Source organism: Salmo salar, chromosome 10 (genome assembly GCF_965601325.2).
Source record: "Salmo salar chromosome 10, fSalSal1, whole genome shotgun sequence".
Lineage (NCBI taxonomy): Eukaryota > Metazoa > Chordata > Actinopteri > Salmoniformes > Salmonidae > Salmo > Salmo salar.
This window is the reverse complement of record NC_138300.1, coordinates 91,449,383-91,472,063: the sequence shown is the minus strand read 5'-3', so window position 1 is coordinate 91,472,063 and position 22,681 is coordinate 91,449,383. Positions and strand designations below refer to the sequence as shown.

General features: G+C 38.3%; 1 protein-coding gene and 1 long non-coding RNA gene across 4 annotated transcripts; one reads left to right on the top strand and one right to left on the bottom strand.

Annotated features, from left to right (window-relative positions):
- Positions 1-857: 857 nt before the first annotated feature.
- LOC106560802 (uncharacterized) lies at positions 858-12,222 on the bottom strand. Its single transcript, XR_001318674.3, has 3 exons — positions 11,725-12,222; positions 6,432-6,528; positions 858-4,521 (listed from the first exon to the last, which is right to left on the bottom strand). It is a non-coding gene; the product is annotated as an uncharacterized LOC106560802 (long non-coding RNA).
- On the top strand, positions 11,174-21,326 carry LOC106560801 (COUP transcription factor 2). Of its 3 annotated transcripts, none has more exons than XM_014124108.3 (3): positions 11,174-11,353; positions 16,084-16,611; positions 18,648-21,326. In XM_014124108.3, the coding sequence occupies exons 1-3, from the start codon at positions 11,317-11,319 to the stop codon at positions 18,920-18,922; spliced, it is 840 nt and encodes a 279-aa protein (XP_013979583.1). In that variant the 5' UTR covers positions 11,174-11,316; the 3' UTR covers positions 18,923-21,326. The 3 variants fall into 3 exon arrangements, with proteins under 3 accessions (XP_013979583.1, XP_013979581.1, XP_013979582.1); XM_014124106.3 differs by lacking the exon at positions 11,174-11,353 and adding an exon at positions 13,840-15,077 and having other exon boundaries at positions 16,066-16,611; XM_014124107.3 differs by lacking the exon at positions 11,174-11,353 and adding an exon at positions 13,844-15,077.
- Positions 21,327-22,681: the final 1,355 nt, after the last annotated feature.

Below are 22,681 nucleotides of genomic sequence, written 5' to 3'. Positions count from 1 at the left end.
AAATCCCAATCGCATATTTGTATTTTTTTTGCGGTACCACATTACTTAATATTGACCGTGCAAAAGAGAACATTCTCTCTCCCTTAGAGATCCTTAGATGAGTGATTGCTGCTCTTGGATTCCAAAGGCCAAAGTTCCTGTCCTTTTAAAGTTTAAAGTTGGTCATATAGAGGTCTGGACACCTTGATCTTTATTATTGATAGGGTATCTGGTTCCACTCTACAATGCAAGCACTGTACATAATAAACAAGGAATACCATCCTTTCCACAGATCTGTGGAAGCAGCCTTTTCACAGTGTTGTTTGTTGTTACTGTATGTCACCACAATTACACCAAGGAGGAAAAAAATAACTAAAGTGTCTGTGAAAGATTGATAGCTTTGGTCTTTGGTTCAATTATACATTAGAATGCAAGTCCCTCTGGGATACAAAGGCTCTATTTGTGATTAAGAAACAGGCTCCATAATAGACTGATGGTGGAAAAGTTTGCTCCCTCTTACAAACAGGCAATTAGCTTGATGAAATGGCCCCTACTTTTTAGTGTCCTGGATATGTAAACCGATATTATAATGAAGTGTCTGATAGTTTATGCTACTATTTTACCTTGAGCCGTACAGGAAGTGGTGTTATAGTTTATGGGGGCTTTGTCCTGCATTAGCTGGCACAAGCTCATGACCAGCACAGTTAATGCACAATGCAAACTTGAAGAAACAGAAAGAAAGAAAGTAGATCCTATGATGATGGTGGTGCTGCTGCTGGCAAATACTGTGTAGGTGCAGTGTGCCAAAGTGACAAAGACCTTTTTAACAGCCTTGTGTAAGTAATGCTGAGGTCTGGAATAATTTTTTGTTACAGGACTCACAAACAAAACATAACAGTTTTATTATAAGAGCTGTCCTGTTCCTAGGTGCTGAGTGGTTTCTACAAATATGTGGAAAATATTGTCAAACAACAATTGACGATGTTGGTAGGTGTTGTATTGTACAACAACCGATGAAGTTGATAGATCTTGTACAACAATGAACAAAGTCGGTAGGTGTTGTACTAAGGTTGTTACACTACGCCTTTCCTTCAGAAAGTGCTTTCCTGTGCTTAATTTGCACAAGTTTCTTGCTCCCGTACCAATGGGTCTCCCAGCAGTGCCAACCCACTTCTGACAACAATATAGCTAATTCAGTGGTAGCCCTACTGGGACTTGAACCTGGGTCTCTGAGATTGTCAATCCAACACCTTAGCCATTACAACAAAAAGGAATGACTCAGTGAGACCAGAAATAAGATTATCCCCTCCAGATATAGACCTAACAAGATCTCATAGTTTCCCTTTGAAATTCAACGTAATATGTATGAACATCTATTTTTGACACATTAATTCTGCGTGGTTACAGGGTTGAAACAGAAACAACTCAAAGGGTTAAGTTTAGGTATTAATACCGAGTGGTTAAGGTCAGGGCTATGGTTTGGGGAAGGCTTATAACCAAATAATTTAAAACGACGCGCTATTACCATCAGGTATAATCCGTATTCTCGGTATTCCCGTGGCTTGCTAGAGCTTTGTGAACTGCCGTAGCGCAGTGGTTTAAGCAACATGCTCCTACTCCGAGCATCACAAATTCGCTTCTAATGCTGGGCAATCATTTTTAATTTCTTGGGTGAGTGCAGAGGAAGGCATATAACAATGTTCTCTGAACTTTTTTTTAAACTTCCGGAAATCGCCATGTGTGTTTTGTAGTTATCTGTGTGAACTGCAATTGAGCAGCTCTGAGCATCAAGAGTTCATTCCTGGTGCTGGGCAATCATTTTTAATTTTTTTGGTGAGCACAGAGGAAGGCATATATAATTGTTCTCGGGATCTTTTCAAAATCTGAAATCGCTGTCTATTTCTGGTGATCAGTCTGCAACTCTTATTGTATATATGGAAAACACCTGATATTTGTTCATATCCAGAATGTGTCTGAGTTCTGCTGTGGGTAAGCAAATAGTAAGGGTAACAACACTGTACCCTGAGGTACCTCTTGTCAGCAGGTGGAATTGGATAGAGTGATTGGAAACAAATCATAACACAAGTATTCCTTTGGAAGGGATGTGCTTGCAAGAAGGGGTGAGTGGGGTCTAATATGGAAACAATTACATGAGAGAAGGTGACTCATTGCACAGGAATTCTGTACAAAGTTTTTTCATAATTCTTTGTTCGTCTACAGGTCAACATAATTTACGCAATTGCAAAATACAACTGCTATGTCCGAATGGGTATTGTAGCCTACACATGGTGCTTGACAAAGTTCAGCCTTTCTCTTTGTTTAAAGACATTTTTCAAGTGTGACCTGATTTGTACATTTTGAACAAGTAAGCTGAAGCGCTACAGATTCTGCAATAGAACTGTAAAGGTAATTTCTGATTGATGCAGTGTTTACCGTGAATGCAGTCTCCACTGAGGCGGGAACATTGCCTTTAAATTTAATTCACGCTGTAAAGCTGAACTTCTGCGATGCGGATTGAATAGAGCCCTAAGTCTATGAGCAGTGTGACCCAAATCCTGTAATGAATCCTATTTGTGTACTGTTGATATTCCTATTCATGCCCTTAGTTTATATTAGTCATTGACACTAAGTTCATTAAAAAAGGAAGCTGACAAAGTCAAAATGTATAATAAGGTCATTGGATGTTTACCTATGGTGAGAATGCTGACTTCCACTGTGTTCATTATGTAGAGTGAGATTTCATTAGAGAAACCAACCTGACTTGTACTTTCAGTCAGGGATTAAATACATTGAGACATTTCTCACATCAGTTTGTGTTTGATTTTGCATGATCTGCAAATTGACAGAGGGATAAATGGGGAGCAAGAGGTCCATGGTCTGGTAGTGCTGAGACCTAGACATGAGGGTATCAACAGCATTACCTTTCTGTCAGGAGCTGTGCCCTTCTCCCAGGGATATAGCCACAGCCACACCCTTCTCAGCAGTGAGCTCTGCTAATGTTTCATCCGTGAAGGAAAGTCTAGACCATAGAGGGCCAAGTGGTCGTATTAGTTAACACTCTTGAACAGTCTACTGATCTGATGAAAATAAGTTTTAAAAAGCCTCCTTTTTAAATTGAAACTGAATAAAGCATTATTTCTTGCAAAACCCGGAAATGGCTTGGACAAAAGCTATGCAATCTGCTGCTACTCATGTGCTCAGCGGTGCTAACGTTAACGAACGTTACAACAAGAAAAGCATATGACCTGAAGCATTAGCCAGTACATGACCTGATATGATGAGTTGTATAGACAATAAGGTGACTTCCTGATCATTCACTGCTTTGGTTTAGCCTGAAGGGTCTCTATGAATAATAACAAGCCTGATAGGTCATGGTGTAACAGATTCATTCAGATGATTATCTTGATAGAGCTGCCATTTAGAACAAGATGTGTGGGAGTTTCAAGGGTGGCTAGACAGTTTCAAATATTGTTATTTTGTAGCTTTACCTTTACATACCTTTAGTTACTTGCAATATATTACCTTTCCAATGCCTGGTACAGTAAATTATTTAGATATTCAGCTTCATCCTAGTTTTGTCCACATTTCTGCTACTTCAACTGTTATAGGTGATATTTATGACGTGTTAAACCCACATTTTTGCCAACAACTGTGTTGCGGAAAGTTCTCCGGCATGCATAGCTGATACCGTCACAATAATGTTTTGTCCCGGATACAAAATTATACTCATTCATGTCCAATGTATTTAGTATATCACATCACACCCGTAAAGGTTGGATGTCTCAAACTACCCTTAATGTTAGTACAAATAGCTAGCAATGAGAAACTTACAGTGGTTACTTCTAAAATAGCAATGAAACATAATAGCCAAAGCTGCTAGCATGGTAGCTAGTGATTACCCTAGTCAACAACAAGCCATGTCAAATTGTTCATCTGAAGTTCAAGACGTTTGGCCACAATGTAAGTACAATTGTTGAAATGTTTCACAGTGTAGGCATGATAAATTGTGAGAACTGATGTAAGATAAACAAACTACTGGCCTCTCAAATAGATGAAAGACGTAAGCACATGGGGCATGGTCATGTTGCTGGTCTGGTTACTGCAGCTGCTCTGGTTTGGAGGGATCATATAAACATTACACTACCTGTCTATGTAATTGTTCCCAAATCTTGTTTGACACTGTTTTTTCATTGCAGACACTTCACATGCTTCCTGAACATAGCTGAGCCTTTTTGGCAGTGTTGTAAATACCACAACTCAGCACTCATTAAATCTAGTGCCGAGTATGGGATGTTTCCAGTCTTTGGTAATGTCTCTGATCACTCTCTAAATGCAATCGCCACACATGCAGTATGATGATTCATGGCTCAGCCACACAAATGTGGGGTTTCCCTTGTTTCAATGGAAAGTGCCTTACTTTTAAATGGATAATTTTCCATTTTGGCTTTATTGAAATGAACATATTAATTGAATTGATGAGCTGAAGGCCAAAGTGGGACCTCTGTGATGAGGTGGATCCTGAGTCAGCAGGATGGTCTTCTTCTGTAAGGAAAGTGTCAAAAGGTGAAAGGGAGCATTTTATAGTGTCATGACTGAAATGTTAGGTTTATTTACATGCAAGACCAGTTACCTCAAAAGCCCATTGATACAATAATGTATTGTTATAATATTTTCAGATTCTGGAAAGAAGTCTACAGTTTAAAACTTAGACCCTGCAGGACGGTTGAGCTAATGTAGGCTAATGCGATTAGCATGAGGTTGTAAGTAACAAGAACATTTCCCAGGACATAGACATATCTGACATTGGCAGAAAGCTTAAATTATTGTTAATCTAACTGCACTGTCCAATTTACAGTAGCTATTACAGTGAAAGAAAACCATGATATTGTTTGAGGAGAGTGCACAGTTTTGAACATGAAAAGTTATTAATAAACAAATTAGGCACATTTGGGCAGTCCTGACACAACATTTTGAACAGAAATACAATGGTTCATTGGATCAGACTAAAACTTTGCACATACACTGCTGCCATCTATTGGCCAATATCTAAATTTAACCTGGGCTGGAATAATACATTATGACCTTTCTCTTGCATTTCAAAGATTATGGTACAAAAAAATACAAAAACGTTTGGTTTTTTCTTTGTATTATCTTTTACCAGATCTAATGTGTTATATTCTCCTGCATTCCTTTCACATTTCCACAACCTTCAAAGTGTTTCCTTTCAAATGGTACCAAGAAAATGCATAGCCTTGCTTCAGGGCCTGAGCTACAGACAGTTAGATTTGGGTATGTAATTTTAGGTGAAAATTGGGGGAAAAAGGGGCCGATCCTTAAGAGGATCATGAAAGGTCAAATCTATCAAACTAGGTATAACTCACTAGAGTGGAATTTTGGTAGGAAAAAGGTAAAAGGCATCCAGGTATATACAATTACCACCTGCTGAAAGACTGTCCAGGACGAATCAAACCTCAGTCCATGTCTCCAAGCGGTCCTCAATAGAAAACAACCTGCTTCCAATTAGAGTACAATCCACAAGCCAAATCAATCTCTCTCCTTCCCTCACTCTTTGATTACGTCAGAAAATATTTATATTTCCTAATAACTTGAGTTTAGTCCAATGGCCCATGATTAAGTCCAGACTCAGACGGTGAAGGCAGCGAGAGAGGGGTAATGCTTGGAAAACATTGTATTTTTTGTATGTGCTCACATTTGCTTTCAAATAGAACCTTGCAATGTGTGCTATAAAAATGTCTGTTTCAGCTGTGTAATAAATATATATTGAAAGCTTGTACAAACCATTTTTTAAATAATTTTATACTATCGTTTCATGTTAAAGATAAACATAAATTGTGCAAGTCATGACAAAAGAAGCCATTTTTCATTGTTTCTTAATAATGCCGCCAATTTCATCTGGCCTTCACGACAGACATGAGAATGAGAATAATTGTGAATCAATTCAACATTACGAGACAAATACAGCTGAAGTAAGTTGCTTTGTAGATTTTATTAATGTCTTAAATTTGTGATCTACAATTTAAAGATAGTATTTTTCATTAGTATTGGTGTAAATCTATACATTCTGTTAAAACATGGAAACATAAGATCTGCAATAAAGCAATTTATAATGCTTTTACAAATCTTTACATCATAATCTATTATCTGTGATATAGTTTTGCAAAAGGTCATCACGTGTACGCTATTTACACCAGGTCATGTAGAATCATTCAGTGACGTTCATCAATTAACATGATTTTCAGAATTTAGTTTAGTTTAGTCAAAAGTTTAGTCAATAGTTTAGTCAATGACCACATTGGGCCTTCAAATAAAAAAATTACTGTAATCAATCTCTTTTGGCATAAAGTGAATGTACACCAAAGCACACTTTTCCCAACACTGACAAATCCTTTTAATCTTCACCATCACATTTCAATAGGTGGCCACATCCCTACCATGTCTCAGCAGTCTGACACTCAGGAAAGCCAGGAGCAGATCTGTCAACTGGAGGTCACCACTGAATGGTGCAGCAGTGCTGGAAGCCTTTAACGCCTGGGGGGGGGGGGGGGGGGGGGGGGTTCATTGGGTGAAGAAAAAAAATGTGATGCTTACATTTGGTCAGAGAAAGAAACATTCAGATATTATTATTACACAGTAATAGCAGCATGGTCGTAGCATGGACAAAAAGCATAGCTGGTTGTTGGCTTCCAAAGACCATAACAACACTTAAACAGGTTAACTCTTTTACAGGCGATATACATCATAATCATCATGATTTCAACTATACCCAACATTTATAGGAAATGTAGTGGATGTTAGAGAAAGCACACTGGCAATCCGCCTAAAGAGAGATCATTGAAACAAATGAATCCATTGCTGTTTAAATTGACACGGTAATCCATCATTGGTAAATCGAACTCTGTGAGCTATCTTGAAACTGCTGCCTTCTTAGATTGGCCCGCAGGGCAAACAGACATAGAGAGCAAAGTGAGTAGTCTACACTGCTGAATGAACTCCATAAACACCCAGAACGCCCCCCCACCCCCCCACCCCCCCATACACATATACTGTACTCTACACATACAGCTTATTGAGCAGGCCTTTAAACACTATCATTTATTACTTCAGAGTCAATCATTAGGGATATACAGTACTTGTTCATTGAATAAGAATGTGTTTTACAAAACATCACATACGAAGAGGAAACTATGTGTGTGTGCTGCTGATGGTTAACACACCAAGTGGTTGACATTTTGCCCATTCATTATAATATATACTGCACCTGTATTTTTATTTTCAATTACACTCCCTTACCCCAAATGAGATTTAACCATTCCTCAAATGTAATGTTAAGCCACTATGTGTTCTGATTTCTTACAACGTCGATGAATGTTGTCTTTCAGGGGCACATGTAGCCATGTTATTTACCATTCATTTTGCCCAGTTCTTTGCCATTTTGGCATGTGTTTTACCCACAATCTCCTCTTTCACCTAAAAGCAACAGAAGATTCTACTTTAATCTGATTTGTTTTATTAAAGATGGACAAATAATCTGATGACTATTAAACAATGAATATTCAAGAACAAACTATTTATGAACTGCAGTAAACACTGCTTTAATGCTAAATTCATGAGATCAGTCATGTTTAAGATGTTGGTGTAGATATGACATTGCTATACACACAAGATGCCTTAACAAAGTACACATATTCAAAATCAATGTAATCAAAATGATAATTTGTAATCATGCTTAATGTAGAAAAACATTTACAAATGGTAGAAACCCGGACAAATAAAATGACACTGCAAGTAGATTGTGTATCTCAAATATGCATAATAAATAAGTGCAACATTTCAATGAATAATTGAAGTTGCATAGCATTATGAGACACTGCAACCTTATTTGTATAGATTATAATAGTTGATACAATTGACTAAGTTTACCTTAAAGTACTACAATAGCATCAAGTTATACAGTATATATGTAAAAGACACACTAAGAATCCCTGAAAGTAATTCCTCTAATCTTTGTAACTATTCAATAGCCTATAATACAGTTACAACCAAATTAAATAAAATCATGTTTTTATCCGCAAAGAAGTCTGGCTTGATGCCCAAATATGTTGTAATTTGTTCAACAACATTACCTTCAGCATTAAGACAACTCTGCTGCTTTGGGAATTATGGAGATGGAGGCAGAGCCGTTCCTCACAGAACAATGTGCTCTCATGCTGCACTCCACGTATAGCAAAAGCGTCAGGACTTCATGTTTCATGTTTTTATGTACTAAATTATCTACAAAGTTAATATTCTGAAAATGAGAAGCATGAATTTGACCATAACGTCCCCACTTGAATGGTCCATTATAAACGTTATCATAGTGGGATTAGAATCATATGTGAGACTGCATGACTATGTTTTTAAGAGAAAGTTGAGAAACGTACATGTTTGTTTTTAAGGACAGTTGACATGTCACTCAAGAAGAAAGACCAATAAAGGGCAGGGCCACTAGAGCTCCTATCCTGTCACAGATTATTAGAGCTCATTTGTGAGGGCTGTCTGTCCACCTGTCAAACTGCTTCACTGAAGAGAGCCATTGAATCAATGTCAATTCTGTTGGAGGGAAATGAGGGCCGAGGGAAAAATACAAGTTATATCCCAGGACAAATTACATTACAACACAGGGCTCCCGAGTGGTGCAGCGGTCTAAGGCACTGCATCTCAGTGCTAGAGGCATCACCACAGATACCCTGGTTCAAATCCAGGCTGTATCACAACTGGCTGTGATTGGGTGTCCCATAGGGCGGTGTACAATTGGGATGGTATAGGTAGTACATTGTAAATATGAATGTGTTCATAACTGACTTGCCTAGTTAAATAAAAAAGTACGCTAGTATGCTCAGAAATTAGGTGAAGAGAACATAAGGAACTCCACTATCTACAAAAAAGTATAATTTGTTTCTCTAATACAGAGCTATGACTATGCATAGATTTTAATTAATAACTTCCAAGTAAATACTTCACCACTAGCATAATTGTTGTGGAGATTCAACTGGACATTTGTTTATTCAACTTTATGGATTGCTGATAGGCCAATAGGTTATAGAATAAGATTCACACAGACTAAAGTGTTGCCAGTGGTTGGCCTCTGACTTTTTTGGGGAAGGACAGTTGTTTCCCCCTTGACTCCTTGTCATCTAATTCAATCAGCCTCTTCAACTTGATTAGCCTGGTTAACCTTTGCACCCAGTCGGGTCTGGAGGGGTTAATCAGGCTGGGATCTCAGAGACCTTCAGGTCAGTATCCCTCTGAAGGACTTGCTGAAGGCAAAGATAAGATTAAAGTGAACTTTCATCCTTGTCTTGCCGCCTCTCCCCAATGCACGGAGGCTAACCTGCCCCTGCCTGATCCCACTATTCCAGTATTGCCGACTCCTTAAAGCCTACATTATTATTCAGAATATATTCCCCTTTTCTATAAAAATATAGTTAAGTTAGGAGGTAATGCATATACTTTTGTGTTTGAGTGCAGCTCCGTCAACAAGTAGGGCTGTAGGCGACACATTATTCAAAATGTCCGTCAATTCATTGACTACACATGATTTTAGTGAACAAAAGGTGTACTGTCGTTTCATTTGTTAGTTTAACCTGTAACACGAGTGAAAGCTTTTTCAAAGGACGACCATGAATCTCAACCAGTGACTCGGCCATTCACTCTCTATCGAACTGCGCTCATCTGTGCGCGCATTGTTTTACAAACAATAATAAAGTGATTTACCGCTTTTCCGTGCTATGAGCATGACAAATCGTTAAAGATCCTGCAATTTGTGTGTGATCAGTAACTATTTAGTGTGGCGAGTCAGCGTCATCCTCGAGTCTCGTCCTAATCCATGTAGGTGCGCTATTGCGTATAGTGGCTTCCTGTGCCCCTCTGCTTGAGATTATGTCTTGAGGAGAGCATTTTACACAAGAAGTGCACCAGCACAGAGAAAGAAAATGCTTTTTGTAACTCTATCATTGATTCTTCATAGACAGAGGGCCTACTTTTATCCAGAGAATGTGAAAAAGTGTATGACAAAGATTTTAGTAGCCTACTTTTCAACTCACAAAACATCACATAGAATGTTGGCCCACTAGTTGTATTTCTTTACAACTTTCGATGTCCAGACATGAGCCATTAGGCCTATACCGGCTGATCTACAAAAGTAACGGTTTATATATGAATGCGTGAAGGGCAAATAAGGCCATATGAAAACGTAAACTTCAGTTTTAGGATCAAAAACTGCATATCTACAACCATCTAGTCTCTCTCTCTCTCTCTCTCTCTTTCTCTCTCTCTCTCTCTGTAGAGGTCATGTCACATCACACTCTTTCCCCCTTTTCTCCCCCTCCCCCTCCCTGTCTTTCTCTCTGTGTGTTAATGGAAGTACATTTGTAGACATATGAGGATGAGAACCTATTATCAGAGAAGCTATATCTGTCAATTGAAATGCGCCTATTTGAAAGCAATCCTCTTCTTACCCTGTTCAATAACAACAGTTAGTGTTTTGTCAACCTCAACAAAAATAATAATAGTCATAATATTAAAACAGCAATAATTGGCCTACCAATAATTGCAATTGTTACCGGTATCATTGCTGTAATAATAATTATAGCCTAATAATAACAATAATAGTTTTTGTGTCACCGCATCTGCCATCTAAAACTGATATTAATTTATGTTTCATTTAATTAATTAATTTAGCTTTCAACATATGTGTTTAATTGCCATTTTGCTATATCACATTTTACACGTTTTGGTTATCCTCTTCTGTCAGCTCATCGATTCATAATATATTGTTGTCAAATTGATTTACATTCATGATTCTAACATAAATGAAGCGATAATGTATAAAAGCATCCCTAGTTTCAATACAAACAGACAGGTGTCTGACTATATGTAGTCTGACTTCACCCCTCCCATCCAGCCCACAAAAAGCAGCGGCATACAGGCGCGTTTTAACCCATAGCCTAGCCTACAGTAGGACAGAAAAACACGCACAGGAGCATTTTCTTGCTGTTTTACTTTTGTCATTTTTAAAGACAGCCGTAACAACCGCTACTTATGTTATGAAGACAAGACAATTTACATTACAAGGTTTAAGTTCAGCACATAAGTTTAAAAATGTAGTGACTGTGATTAATCCTTTGTCAGTCTTACGTTTTTTTGCTTATTGTTCTTCAAATAAACTCAAGTATTTTTGTGATTCATTCCATCTGGTTGAAAGGACATCTTTCCCGTCTATTCTCGACATTATATCGAAAAGAAAGAGAAGACTAGTATATTCTGATAAGACAGAAGATGCATCACGCTGCGGACGAATCGACCTATGCATTTGGTACGTTTGTGAGAATAGCCTATACATTATTGTCTACAATAATCTCACAATATTTATTTTTTTAACACATATAGGTGGGTTTAGGTGTATACATAATGTGTTTCTGGTCAACATGTATTCCAATTAACATTTAATTAGACAATAATTAGCATGTTATGCGTTATTGTATCGTTATGCCTGCGCCTGGTAAGGTTCATGAGGTTTTTGTGATGTTTTATGTTAAAAATGTGTTTTATGACTAAACAGTTTTTTGATATATCAATTTTGATAGTCGTTTTATTTACGACCGAGACAATTGCCTAATGCCAAGCATGTTTTCACATTCAAACATTTCCTTAATGAAACAAACATGCCAAAATGTTCATACTCACCAATGGAGTGGTCAAGTAGAATCCACAATAAAACAATACAATAAATTGCAGACGATGATATTATTTAGGCCATGCAGTTTGCTTTAGAATCAAAGTGTTACGCTCGAGACCAATTATCAGCCGATATCAATCAATGATTAAAAGCAAAATACAAAAAATCCCTGTGCCTACAGAGGTCAGGCTATGTTTATGAAAAGACGAAACAGTGACCAACACGCATACCTCGATGACGTCCAAGTCAATAAGAAGACATTTTCTTAAACATTAATCAGTTAGAAATGGGCGCACGCTACTTTGGTCACTGTGAGAGACGAGAGACCCAGGCAGTTTTCATGTCGGAAGGCTCCTCCGAATTGAATCTTGATTTGAGGCAGAAACTATACATACGCTAGGGGGCACTCAGATACTGTAATAGATCCTGTCTGCTGTATTGACAGCATATGCTCCATTTAGCTGTGTACATTTTTCACAGGACCCAACTTTGACAGACCCAGGTGATTTTGAAAGTACCAGCTAAAAATGCTCAGACTAGAAACTTCTAGGAGCACATAGGGGCCACTTTAGGCCATAAACTTCATAGATATGCTTTGTCTTCAAATGAAACACCATTCACTCAGGCATTTGTGATATTATGTCAAATTGAAGATTAGGATATACCTATAATTAAAGAGCCTTGAGTTTTTATTTTTGGGGCAGAAACATTTAATTAAGATCTATACTATCATGATATAATTTAATAATTTTCAATACAGTCCATGAATGTTGTTATAGCCTAGAATCATGAACCAATAAATAAAACAATAGCTCATCATAGCTCCGGATTTTCTAAATTAAGAGAGAGGTCTCAACTCTCATATAGGATAGCCTATGTTATATTTTATAGACTAATGATTAAAATCCCTCGTGCTTGGGTTTCCTTTACTGTAACTCTATGAAAAGCAATGTTATCATATACCTGCAAATGTGAAGCCTACACGTATTCATAATCATCATAACCAGAAGTATCAAAAACTGTATTTTCAGTCAGAAGTAGTCTACTAATAGGCATTTGCCTAAGTTGACTGAAAGAAACCGTGATGTAGCCTGTTCGGAAATAAGATTATACTGTAAGAAAATTGACCATCCCAACACTGTGATTGAACATACATTTACATTACATTTACGTCATTTAGCAGACGCTCTTATCCAGAGCGACTTACAAGTTGGCTAAGTTTTCTGATAATATGCCTGAATCAGCCTAATACAATAATTATAATAGTCCTAACTTTATTTGTATAGCACCTTTCATACAGCTCACGATAGATGAGTCTCCGGACATATGATTTAGAAAGCCTATGTAGCATATAGACAAATGTGTTGCAACGAGAGGACTTACAATTTTCAATATGGTTTAACAATCATTTTCACTTACAGATTCATATCCTGCATTCAATTGTATGCCGTAATTGTTCATCATTTCTTTTGTACGAAGCCATAACCTATAATAATGGTTAATTTCAACTTCTGATAGGCTACTTCTATTGCATTCGGCTATTTCTAATGTAATGGTAGGCTAGATGCAGAAGTTTGAGTTAAATGCAGGAGCACTATATGCTACTGCATCTTATGAAAGCCTTTATCAGACGCAATATATAGGCTACACCTGAGAGAGGTCAGGATGGTATTTTGGTGTCTGATATATATCAGACATAGGCTATATCAGAGGCAATATCAGACATATATCAGACGCAAAAATACCATTCTCACATCTCTCAGACTATTACATTTCAGGCAAACATTTATTAGGCAACCCACTCACTTAGGCTACTCAGTAACTTGCAAACACATACCAAGAAACAGTACGTGGTCAGAGAATGTAATCATTGAACATTTAGAACTTTATATGTGTATTTCATGAAAATCGGTGAATTGGAAGCATGGTCCTCTCCTTTAACACGTCTCCTTTTAGGACCAAGCATCTTCTCGACACCTATCCTTGCTTTGGCAAGGCACCAAGTAGCACAAGTGCCGACTAGCCAATGGGGTTCAGGGGGAGGTCCGTGAGCTCTGACCAGTCAAACACAGTCACTTTCCTTATATGGCAGCTCATCTCCATGGTAACGTGTGCTAAGTTGCAGCAGTCGTGTCAAAGTTCACTATATAGAGAGCTCAGTGAGCTGATCAGAGAGAAAGCATTCTGCTAGCCCAGCTCCTACAATTCGCAATCACTTCCTAACCTCACCCTTTTTAACATATTTGATCACTTTGATTCTCTGTTCTTTTTCAAATTATTTTTCCGTGCATGAAGGAGGTTCTATAAGTTGTGATCTTTTTGTTTTATTATCACTTGCTTGTCGGAGAGTTGACTTCATAGCATTGGCTTCAGCTGCGCGCTGCTGCTCGCACCACCTCACAAGAAAAGGGAGAAGCAGCAATATTTTTTTTACCAGTTGATGATTTTCTTCATGACTTGAGCTGGAACTTGATAGCGCTCTGCTGCTAGTGTGTAGCCTACATCAATTGTGTGTTTTATGCTGCTGTCACGTCGCCTATACGTTCAACTTACTGCTTCGTTTCTTGAATAGGCTACCTCATTTCATTATTGCAATCATTTGCTCTTTTTTTCTCCATTTCGAGTCTCCTGAATGGCTGACTGCAAGCGCCCCTGGACTTGGCCTCTAAGCGCAATGCTGCGAATCAGCTCGCCATCACATCAGTTTTAAAACGTGTGCTTAGCATCGTCTATAACAGCAATACAATTTAACATTTTCGCCAGATTCAACGGACAATCGACATCCGTAGGCTTTTGTCATTTATTTATTTATTTGACTATTCATTTTGATTACAGCGTGCTGCATTCTTTTGAGAGAACAAGCACGGCGAAACCAAAAACGGCAGACAAAAAGTTTCCTTACGTTGACTGATAGATATGGCAATGGTAGTGTGGAGAGGCTCCCAGGACGATGTGGCTGAGACCCAAGGTACCCTTTCTTCGCAATCTCAAGGAGGACTATCCCTTCCGACCCCTCAGTTGAATCTGTCAGGCTCTCAGGTCGCCCCTCCGACCCCTCAGACACCAGTCCAAGGACCCCCGAACAACACTGTACAGTCTACGCCGACAAACCAGACGACGCAGTCGGAGAAACAGCAGCCACAGCACATAGAATGCGTGGTTTGCGGGGATAAATCTAGTGGTAAACACTATGGCCAGTTTACTTGCGAGGGGTGCAAAAGCTTCTTCAAACGGAGCGTACGAAGGAACCTCAGTTACACATGCCGTGCCAACAGGAATTGTCCCATTGACCAGCACCATCGCAATCAGTGTCAGTACTGCCGCCTCAAAAAATGCCTGAAAGTTGGCATGAGACGGGAAGGTATTGGAATTTTTATTTTCTTATTGATGTATTTGTCCTGTATGTCGTGCGATTAATTTATTATCTTAATTAATAATTGTATGTGTGGCCGTCTCCCTTATTCTCTCCCCGACTCTTCTTCCCAAGGCTGTGCGGCCGAAGCACGCAATGGAGCCGCCTGCTTTTAGTGCTCTAGACCGAGCATAACAAACCTCCCCTTTCGCGTTCGATTAAAGAGTTATATTTTTTAAGCTCCCTAGTAATAATGTGGCCTTCAGAAACAATAGTCATACGAGTTTGGATGTAGATTATTAGAGCTGAACCGTCCTCTTGGAAGAGACAAAATGGATATGCGTCTGTATTTGAATACAAGCACATAGCGGCTACAGCGCTATTATGGCGAGTGTGGAGTGAAGAGACAGCGTTTTTAGATCCCACACTTTGTGTCGTGTTAATCTCGACCAAAAAACTGAGCTGTACATAGAAAAGGGCATATGTGTATCTTTAGAATTGTTATATTCAATGATCAGTCGAAAATTGTAGTCAATATAAAATTAGCCGACTAGATTGCTAAGTAGGTTAAGGGTTACAACATGCAATAACTGCCTTGCCTTTGTGCTTCTATTCAGTTAGCTCATGTTGTTGTAGTCCAACAACAAAATTAGAATGTTAAATACAGATTTGTTCTTCTAAAATGTTCCATAGAGCATCATGACTTTTTCGGGCATTATGCTTGTATCGATCTCTACAGTAATTAAAGTAATTGTTTGCATAGCCTACATCTTGTTAGGCTATAATTGTTGTAACCTATGTAGGCTTATTGTTTTTGTTTATAATGTTGGATCCATAGATTTCATCATAGCAATTGAATAGCAAAAGCAATGTCTAAACTCGTATTCAGCAAGTGTATTCCTCGAACTGCTTATAGTGTAACAATATTTGCCATAGCGTCCTATCAGAAGGGTTACATGTCTCTTGATGTGTAGAATTCAGGCATCAATATCTGCAGTTTCTCTTTTTACTGCAGCGGTGCAACGGGGACGGATGCCACCCACACAGCCACACCATGGCCAGTTCGCCTTGACAAATGGGGACCCACTCCACTGCCATTCCTACTTATCCGGATATATCTCTCTACTGCTGAGAGCGGAGCCCTACCCAACGTCCCGGTATGGCAGTCAATGCATGCAACCCAACAACATCATGGGCATCGAGAACATATGTGAACTGGCGGCCAGGATGCTGTTCAGCGCCGTGGAGTGGGCCAGGAATATCCCCTTCTTTCCAGACCTTCAGATTACTGACCAGGTGGCTCTTCTGCGGTTGACCTGGAGTGAGTTATTTGTGCTCAACGCCGCACAGTGCTCCATGCCTCTCCATGTGGCTCCACTTCTGGCGGCGGCTGGCCTACATGCCTCCCCCATGTCTGCGGACAGAGTGGTCGCATTTATGGACCACATTAGGATCTTCCAAGAACAAGTGGAAAAGCTGAAAGCTTTGCACGTTGACTCTGCTGAATACAGCTGCTTAAAGGCAATTGTGCTCTTCACATCAGGTAAACTCAAAATTGCATCAGAATATTACATTTCCAGTTATGCAGTATGAGAATGTGTTTAGGTCACGTGTGCTTGAACTTTCCCCGTTTGAAAACAATCTTGGCTAGGCATGCAATGAAATATATAAACAGAGCAAAGTTTGCAAACGCCTGGCCTGTCCTAAAATCCCATAGAGGAAAAAAAGCATATAAGCTATCAACTAACCGCCTGTAGGCCTATATCAATGCACTGTTGGGCATTAGTCATAAAATGGCCCATCATTTGCCTTTACTGATTGGTCAGGCATAGCCACACACTTGATTCAATTTACATTCTGAGTACACGCTGTCAACAAAATAGGCTGCTCTGAAAGATAACTTTGACCCACATCATAAAAGTCACTAAACTAGTATTTCAGTAAAGACATGCCATCACAAACAAACTGTCGATATTTTATTGAAAATTAGATTTTGAGAATAATTTACTTACCTTTAAGAATATTGTATATAGCCTATGTGGAATCACTTGTTTGTATTTATAATACATTGACAGATATTAATGATGTCACGCTCTAAGGGGGAGGGGTATAGCAAAGGAAAGACGGGCCTAATGCTCCATTTGTTAAACCACGGCATACAGCACACAACGTAACCTATTCAAGCCAGGGAGGGACAGAAATTGTACGGAATAGTTTATCTTATTGACGGTTTGATTAATATAATAACAACGATTTTCCGTTCTACCACATTTAGCCTGATCACATGACGGACATTTAAGTTATTGTGGGAAAATACTTTTCAATTCCCCTCTGTTCTGTTAGGGAGATCTAGGGATCCAATGCATTTTTTTGGACTTGTTCCAGAACTGGGTCATGACCTAGACTTCCCTGCTATATGATTACATTACATAGGTCTGTGAAAATGCAGACCTATGATGAATTAGGCAATGACTAATCTAATTGATAAGTTGTTTTTACAATAGGCCTACAACATTGTATTATTTTATATAGCCAACATTTTACAAACTAGGCTATTGGCTTATGCCTCGCCTATTCTACAAAAATATCTGGGCGGTTTAAACAATATATGTTAATTATATTGCGTGTAGTAAATGTATTCAATGTATTCAATGAATATGTAGAGTTTGCACTGCTACATATCATTGACCGCCATTTTTCTTGGTTATTAAGGTGACTTGGTTAGTACTATCCATGTTAGGGGTAGTTTCGGTTTCTAGCCCTTCTTCAAGCCAAATCAAAACGCAATACAGAGGTCACCATGTCACAACTCTCTTTCCCTCTCTGCGTGCGTTGTGTGTGTGTGTGTGTGTGTGTGTGTGTGTGTGTGTGTGTGTGTGTGTGTGTGTGTGTGTGTGTGTGTGTGTGTGTGTGTGTGTGTGTGTGTGTGTGTGTGTGTGTGTGTGTGGGTTAACCCAAACTCCTATTTAAATGTAAGCATTTGTAAGTTACTCCTATTTAAATGTAAGCATTAAGTTCAGTGCCTGTCCAGTTTCTTTTAAACAATACCCTACAATTTCCAAATATAAGGCAACAAATAATGACTTTGCCTGTTCTTATACACCGCGCTACAGTGACATTAATAATCACATGATATAGGCTATTGATTATGAGACAGTTTCTCAAGAAAACGTATGCAATGTAAATTCAACAAAATATAGCCTATGTTCGCAAACAGATGGGTGTCTTCTTTAACAATAAAACAATGTAGGCCAACTGAGTATGATAATGATGACAATATTAAAGGCCAATACTTGCTGTTTGATTATGGTAATCACATGCAGTTTGATTGGTTTTTATTGTTTAATCAACATAAAATAGGTTATGTTATAGGCTACTAACACACCTCAGCGACCAAATTTAACACCGAAAAAGGGGGATGTTTTCTTGAAATTTACAAACAGCCTAAATTACTTAACATTTTTAAGCGCACCTGTCACGTAATATACCGTATAGCCAAAGAGAGGTGTATTGAGCATTTCTATTAGTGTTCTGTCATAAATGTGTGATGAATTTTTAGTTAATTTGCTTTTTTTTCAGATGCTTGTGGCCTCTCAGATGTGGCCCATGTGGAAAGTTTGCAAGAGAAGTCACAGTGCGCCCTGGAGGAATATGTTCGGAGCCAGTATCCCAACCAGCCTACACGATTTGGGAAGTTGTTACTTCGCTTGCCTTCGCTGCGCACAGTCTCTTCATCGGTCATAGAGCAATTGTTTTTCGTCCGATTGGTAGGTAAAACCCCAATTGAAACCCTCATCAGGGATATGTTGCTTTCGGGGAGCAGTTTTAACTGGCCCTACATGTCAATTCAGTAAGCAGAAGGAATGAACAAAGGGGGTAAGACTACAATGGTTAGCGCTTCTTTTGTTGAAGGAAAACGGCTGTTACAAGAGCTTGCTTTCACAAAGAAAGACATTGTTGTAAATGACTGTGAATTTTAAAATTGAGACATTCAGCGAACTTTCAAAATGCAGATACAAGCTCCCAGTGTCATTCGGAACAACTTGCTTCTTATCCATTTTTAAGAAAAAAGAAAACGAAAAAAAATAAGGAAAAGGATTTTGGTAATCCTCAAAAGGAAAATGGAAACTATAAAGTGCATTTAAAATGAACATTTGGAAAAACTTAGGAGAAAATAAAAAAGTACGTTTTCTTTTTCCAAATTACTTGTCCTGTGTCCATGTATCTAGCTGTTTTTTGTACTTTTCTTTTGTTCCTCCTTTCTGGTTCCAAACCGGCCTATGTGATTCTGTAGTACAGTGGTGTTCTTTTCTAAAACCATGACTTCTTTTGAAACAGTTAAGTAATATAAAATGTTCTTCAAGAATTAAAACTAAATCCACAGCAATATAGGAAAATGCTTATAACTACATGCTTAATGCTGCAAACGCACTTACTCTTAAAATGACACACAATAAACTGGACAAGGGTGTTTTTTCGGAGTTCAGGTTCAACTTTCTGACCCAGCTAAATCATTGCTCTTTCCAATTGAGTATAGACGTTATGTTCCAGGGTTGCCCTGTTTTGTCACTGCTTAGTTGAGCCAGTCGAACCACATCTGCTCTTAACGTTTCATAGAAGATTCAAGGCAAAACAGCTATTGCTGAACAGTGTGTGATATCGGTTACCAGTATGTAGGCTATGCTTTATGAACCCATTTCAACTTTGTGCATCCCCATATGCACCCAGTTCGAAATGTTTTGCATCAACGTAAAGACAGTTCAAAAAATGTATGAAGCCTAGCTATTGAAGGGTGATTGTGGCTTGTAAATGTAGATGCAAATGTATTATTATGTTAATTTAGGCAGGTAACGCATATAACATTGTGTCTTGCAATGTAGGCCTAAACATCAATGAAAACATCTAGCCATACAATACCTTGTTTTGAAATTGGAAAGGTCAAGGGTCATATACCTTTAAGTACAGCTGGAATAGTGTTTAATAGCAGTATTATTATGACATCCCTGAAATGTCACCCTCTATACACTGCAAGCATTAAGTGCCTGAAAAGCGCGAAGTAATTTCTAATCAAAACGTTGTTTCAGTATACAACTTTGGGAACACTATTAGATTTGAAACTTCAGTCTTATGCTTGTGTATTTCACTTGAAAAACGTTAATTAGAGGCAGTATTGTTGTAAATATAGGTCAATTCATTTCAATGAATTTTCCTTTATACAAAGTATGTGATTAAGAAAAACTGTGTTTGCTATTTTTTCGGTAATACAACGTCTTCAATTCAGTGGCAGACTTAGCTAGTATCACTGAAAGTTATGTTTGTAATGTATATACATATTAAGACAAAAATGTTTTCTTTTTCATGTATTTAGACTGTGAATGCATGGCCACAGGTCGCTAACCTATTTTACCTTTGATATATATAAATGTAAATGTTTTTGACTGTATAGATATAATCTGTGCATTCAGTACACTAGCCCTTGTATTTAAAAAAGAAACAAAATGTTCAACAATAGGCTAAGACTAAACAGGGTGAGCTGGTCTGGAAAGCTATTTTGACTTAGTGTTCTGCTCCTTTGGTCTGTGACAAATGCCTTGTGTGTGTGTGTGTGTGTGTGTGTGTGTGTGTGTGTGTGTGTGTGTGTGTGTGTGTGTGTGTGTGTGTGTGTGTGTGTGTGTGTGTGTGTGTGTGTGTGTGTGTGTGTGTGTGTGTGTGTGTGTGTGTGTGTGTGTGTGTGTGTGTGTGCGCGTGTGAGAGACAGAGAGAGAGAGAGAGAGAGTAGGTGAGTGAGAGAGAGAGAGAGAGAGAGAGTAGGTGAGTGAGAGAGAGTGTGTAAGAGTGTGTGTGAAAAAAATGTGTCCTTGTTTTTGGGGCTTTTCTTCAACACACGAGACACCATGTTGTGGTTGGATAAAAAGGGATCATATTGTGTAGGTGATTGAACAGTGCTCTTTGGCTGTTTCCATGCCACATATGGACCAGAGAATGATACATGATTGTAATTATGAACAGTTTAAACTGACCCACGTTTTTATATAAATATATAAAAATATATGACTGCAGGGTATTGATAACGTATAGATACTTTTTTTTAATGATTATGATTATTATGATTATTAATTGCAAGTGATATATGTGAGTGTGTGTGGAAGTTTATAGTTGAACACAATTCTTGTTTGTTTGTGTTAGCTTATTGTAAACAAGCATTCTGCTGTAAATTTGTTCTTGGTATTAAATTATAATTTATGAATTTGAAAAAAATACGTATTTCCATGTTTTCTTATTACTAATCAGTCAAAATCGTGTGTGCGTGAGAGAGAGAGAAAGAGCGCGCGCGAGAGAGAGAGAGAGAGAGCGCGAGAGAGAGAGACTATTGGGTATGGACAATTTTTGGCCTCACGAATTGAAGTGAACTTGGCCTATGTGTACCACTGCAGAGGAGAGGACTGTTCGTATGTAGGTTTCATTTATATTTGTACGTAGCCTTGGTGTTTTAGCACATTATATACAATTCCTTCAGTGAACTTATAACACCTCGACGAATAAGGCAACCTTGCAGGTACTGGCAGTCACATATCTGACTTGAGTTCATAAATAAAATGCTACAGTGGACGTAAAAAATATGTCCGAAATACTATATTTATAGGCTACCCTATGTTTTCACCGGAAGCAGCAGACAATACATAGGCTATCGTTTGCTTGATTTTACTACACTAAGTACCACCTCTACCTCTCTAGTTGCGTATTAGCTGACATTTGTGTTTCGTGTAAAGCGAGATCAAGCGTGCGATCACCCAGCCTTAAAGCGCACTTTAACTCGATGTCCTATTAGTTGAGTCAATATGGCGTCTTGCAATCCAACGCATGCTACGGCTCCCCGGAGCAAAGCAGTGTTCCATAATAGAAACCACATTGCTTAAGAAATAGACCCCCTTCATCGAGACCCAGAGCCTCAATAAAACTATTGGAGGTATTCAACTATATCTTCCATGATTAGTAGGCTTAACCAGCACTGAGTATCTTGCAAAATCGTGAATTATGAATTTTTGTCTTCATAGTAGAATTTGACAAAAGCCTGATGATTATTTCATTACTTTGATAATGCGCAGCACCTTCAAATATATACGTTTTAAGTTCAATAGGCCTATTCTGTGTACAATTTCTGTAAGAAAAAATACTAAACAATAGGCTATTTCATATTATCCAAGAAAAATGGCCTATAGGTAAATAATATTTTATTCTTTATTGTATTAATACTACATTTGAGATTATTAGTAGTACTACTACCACTAGACCTACTACTACCACTACTACTACTACTACTACTACTAGCCTACAGATTACTACTACAATAAATATGCAGCACTAGGTAAAGGATATAAAAGTGTAGCCTAAACCATACTGTGCAACACAGTGTCAGGATTTATTTGTGTAAATTAATCTCATTTTAGACGACTTTACTATTTCTCAGATTGCCAAGGCATCCCACCATGCTTCTGTCTAATTAATGGAGAAAGTGAACTAAATCTAATTATGCTGTAATTCCATGCAGTTTGCGTTTGCCCCTGCTAGTGTTACTAAATTGTGACTACAATGAAAGGGTTGTTTATCATTGG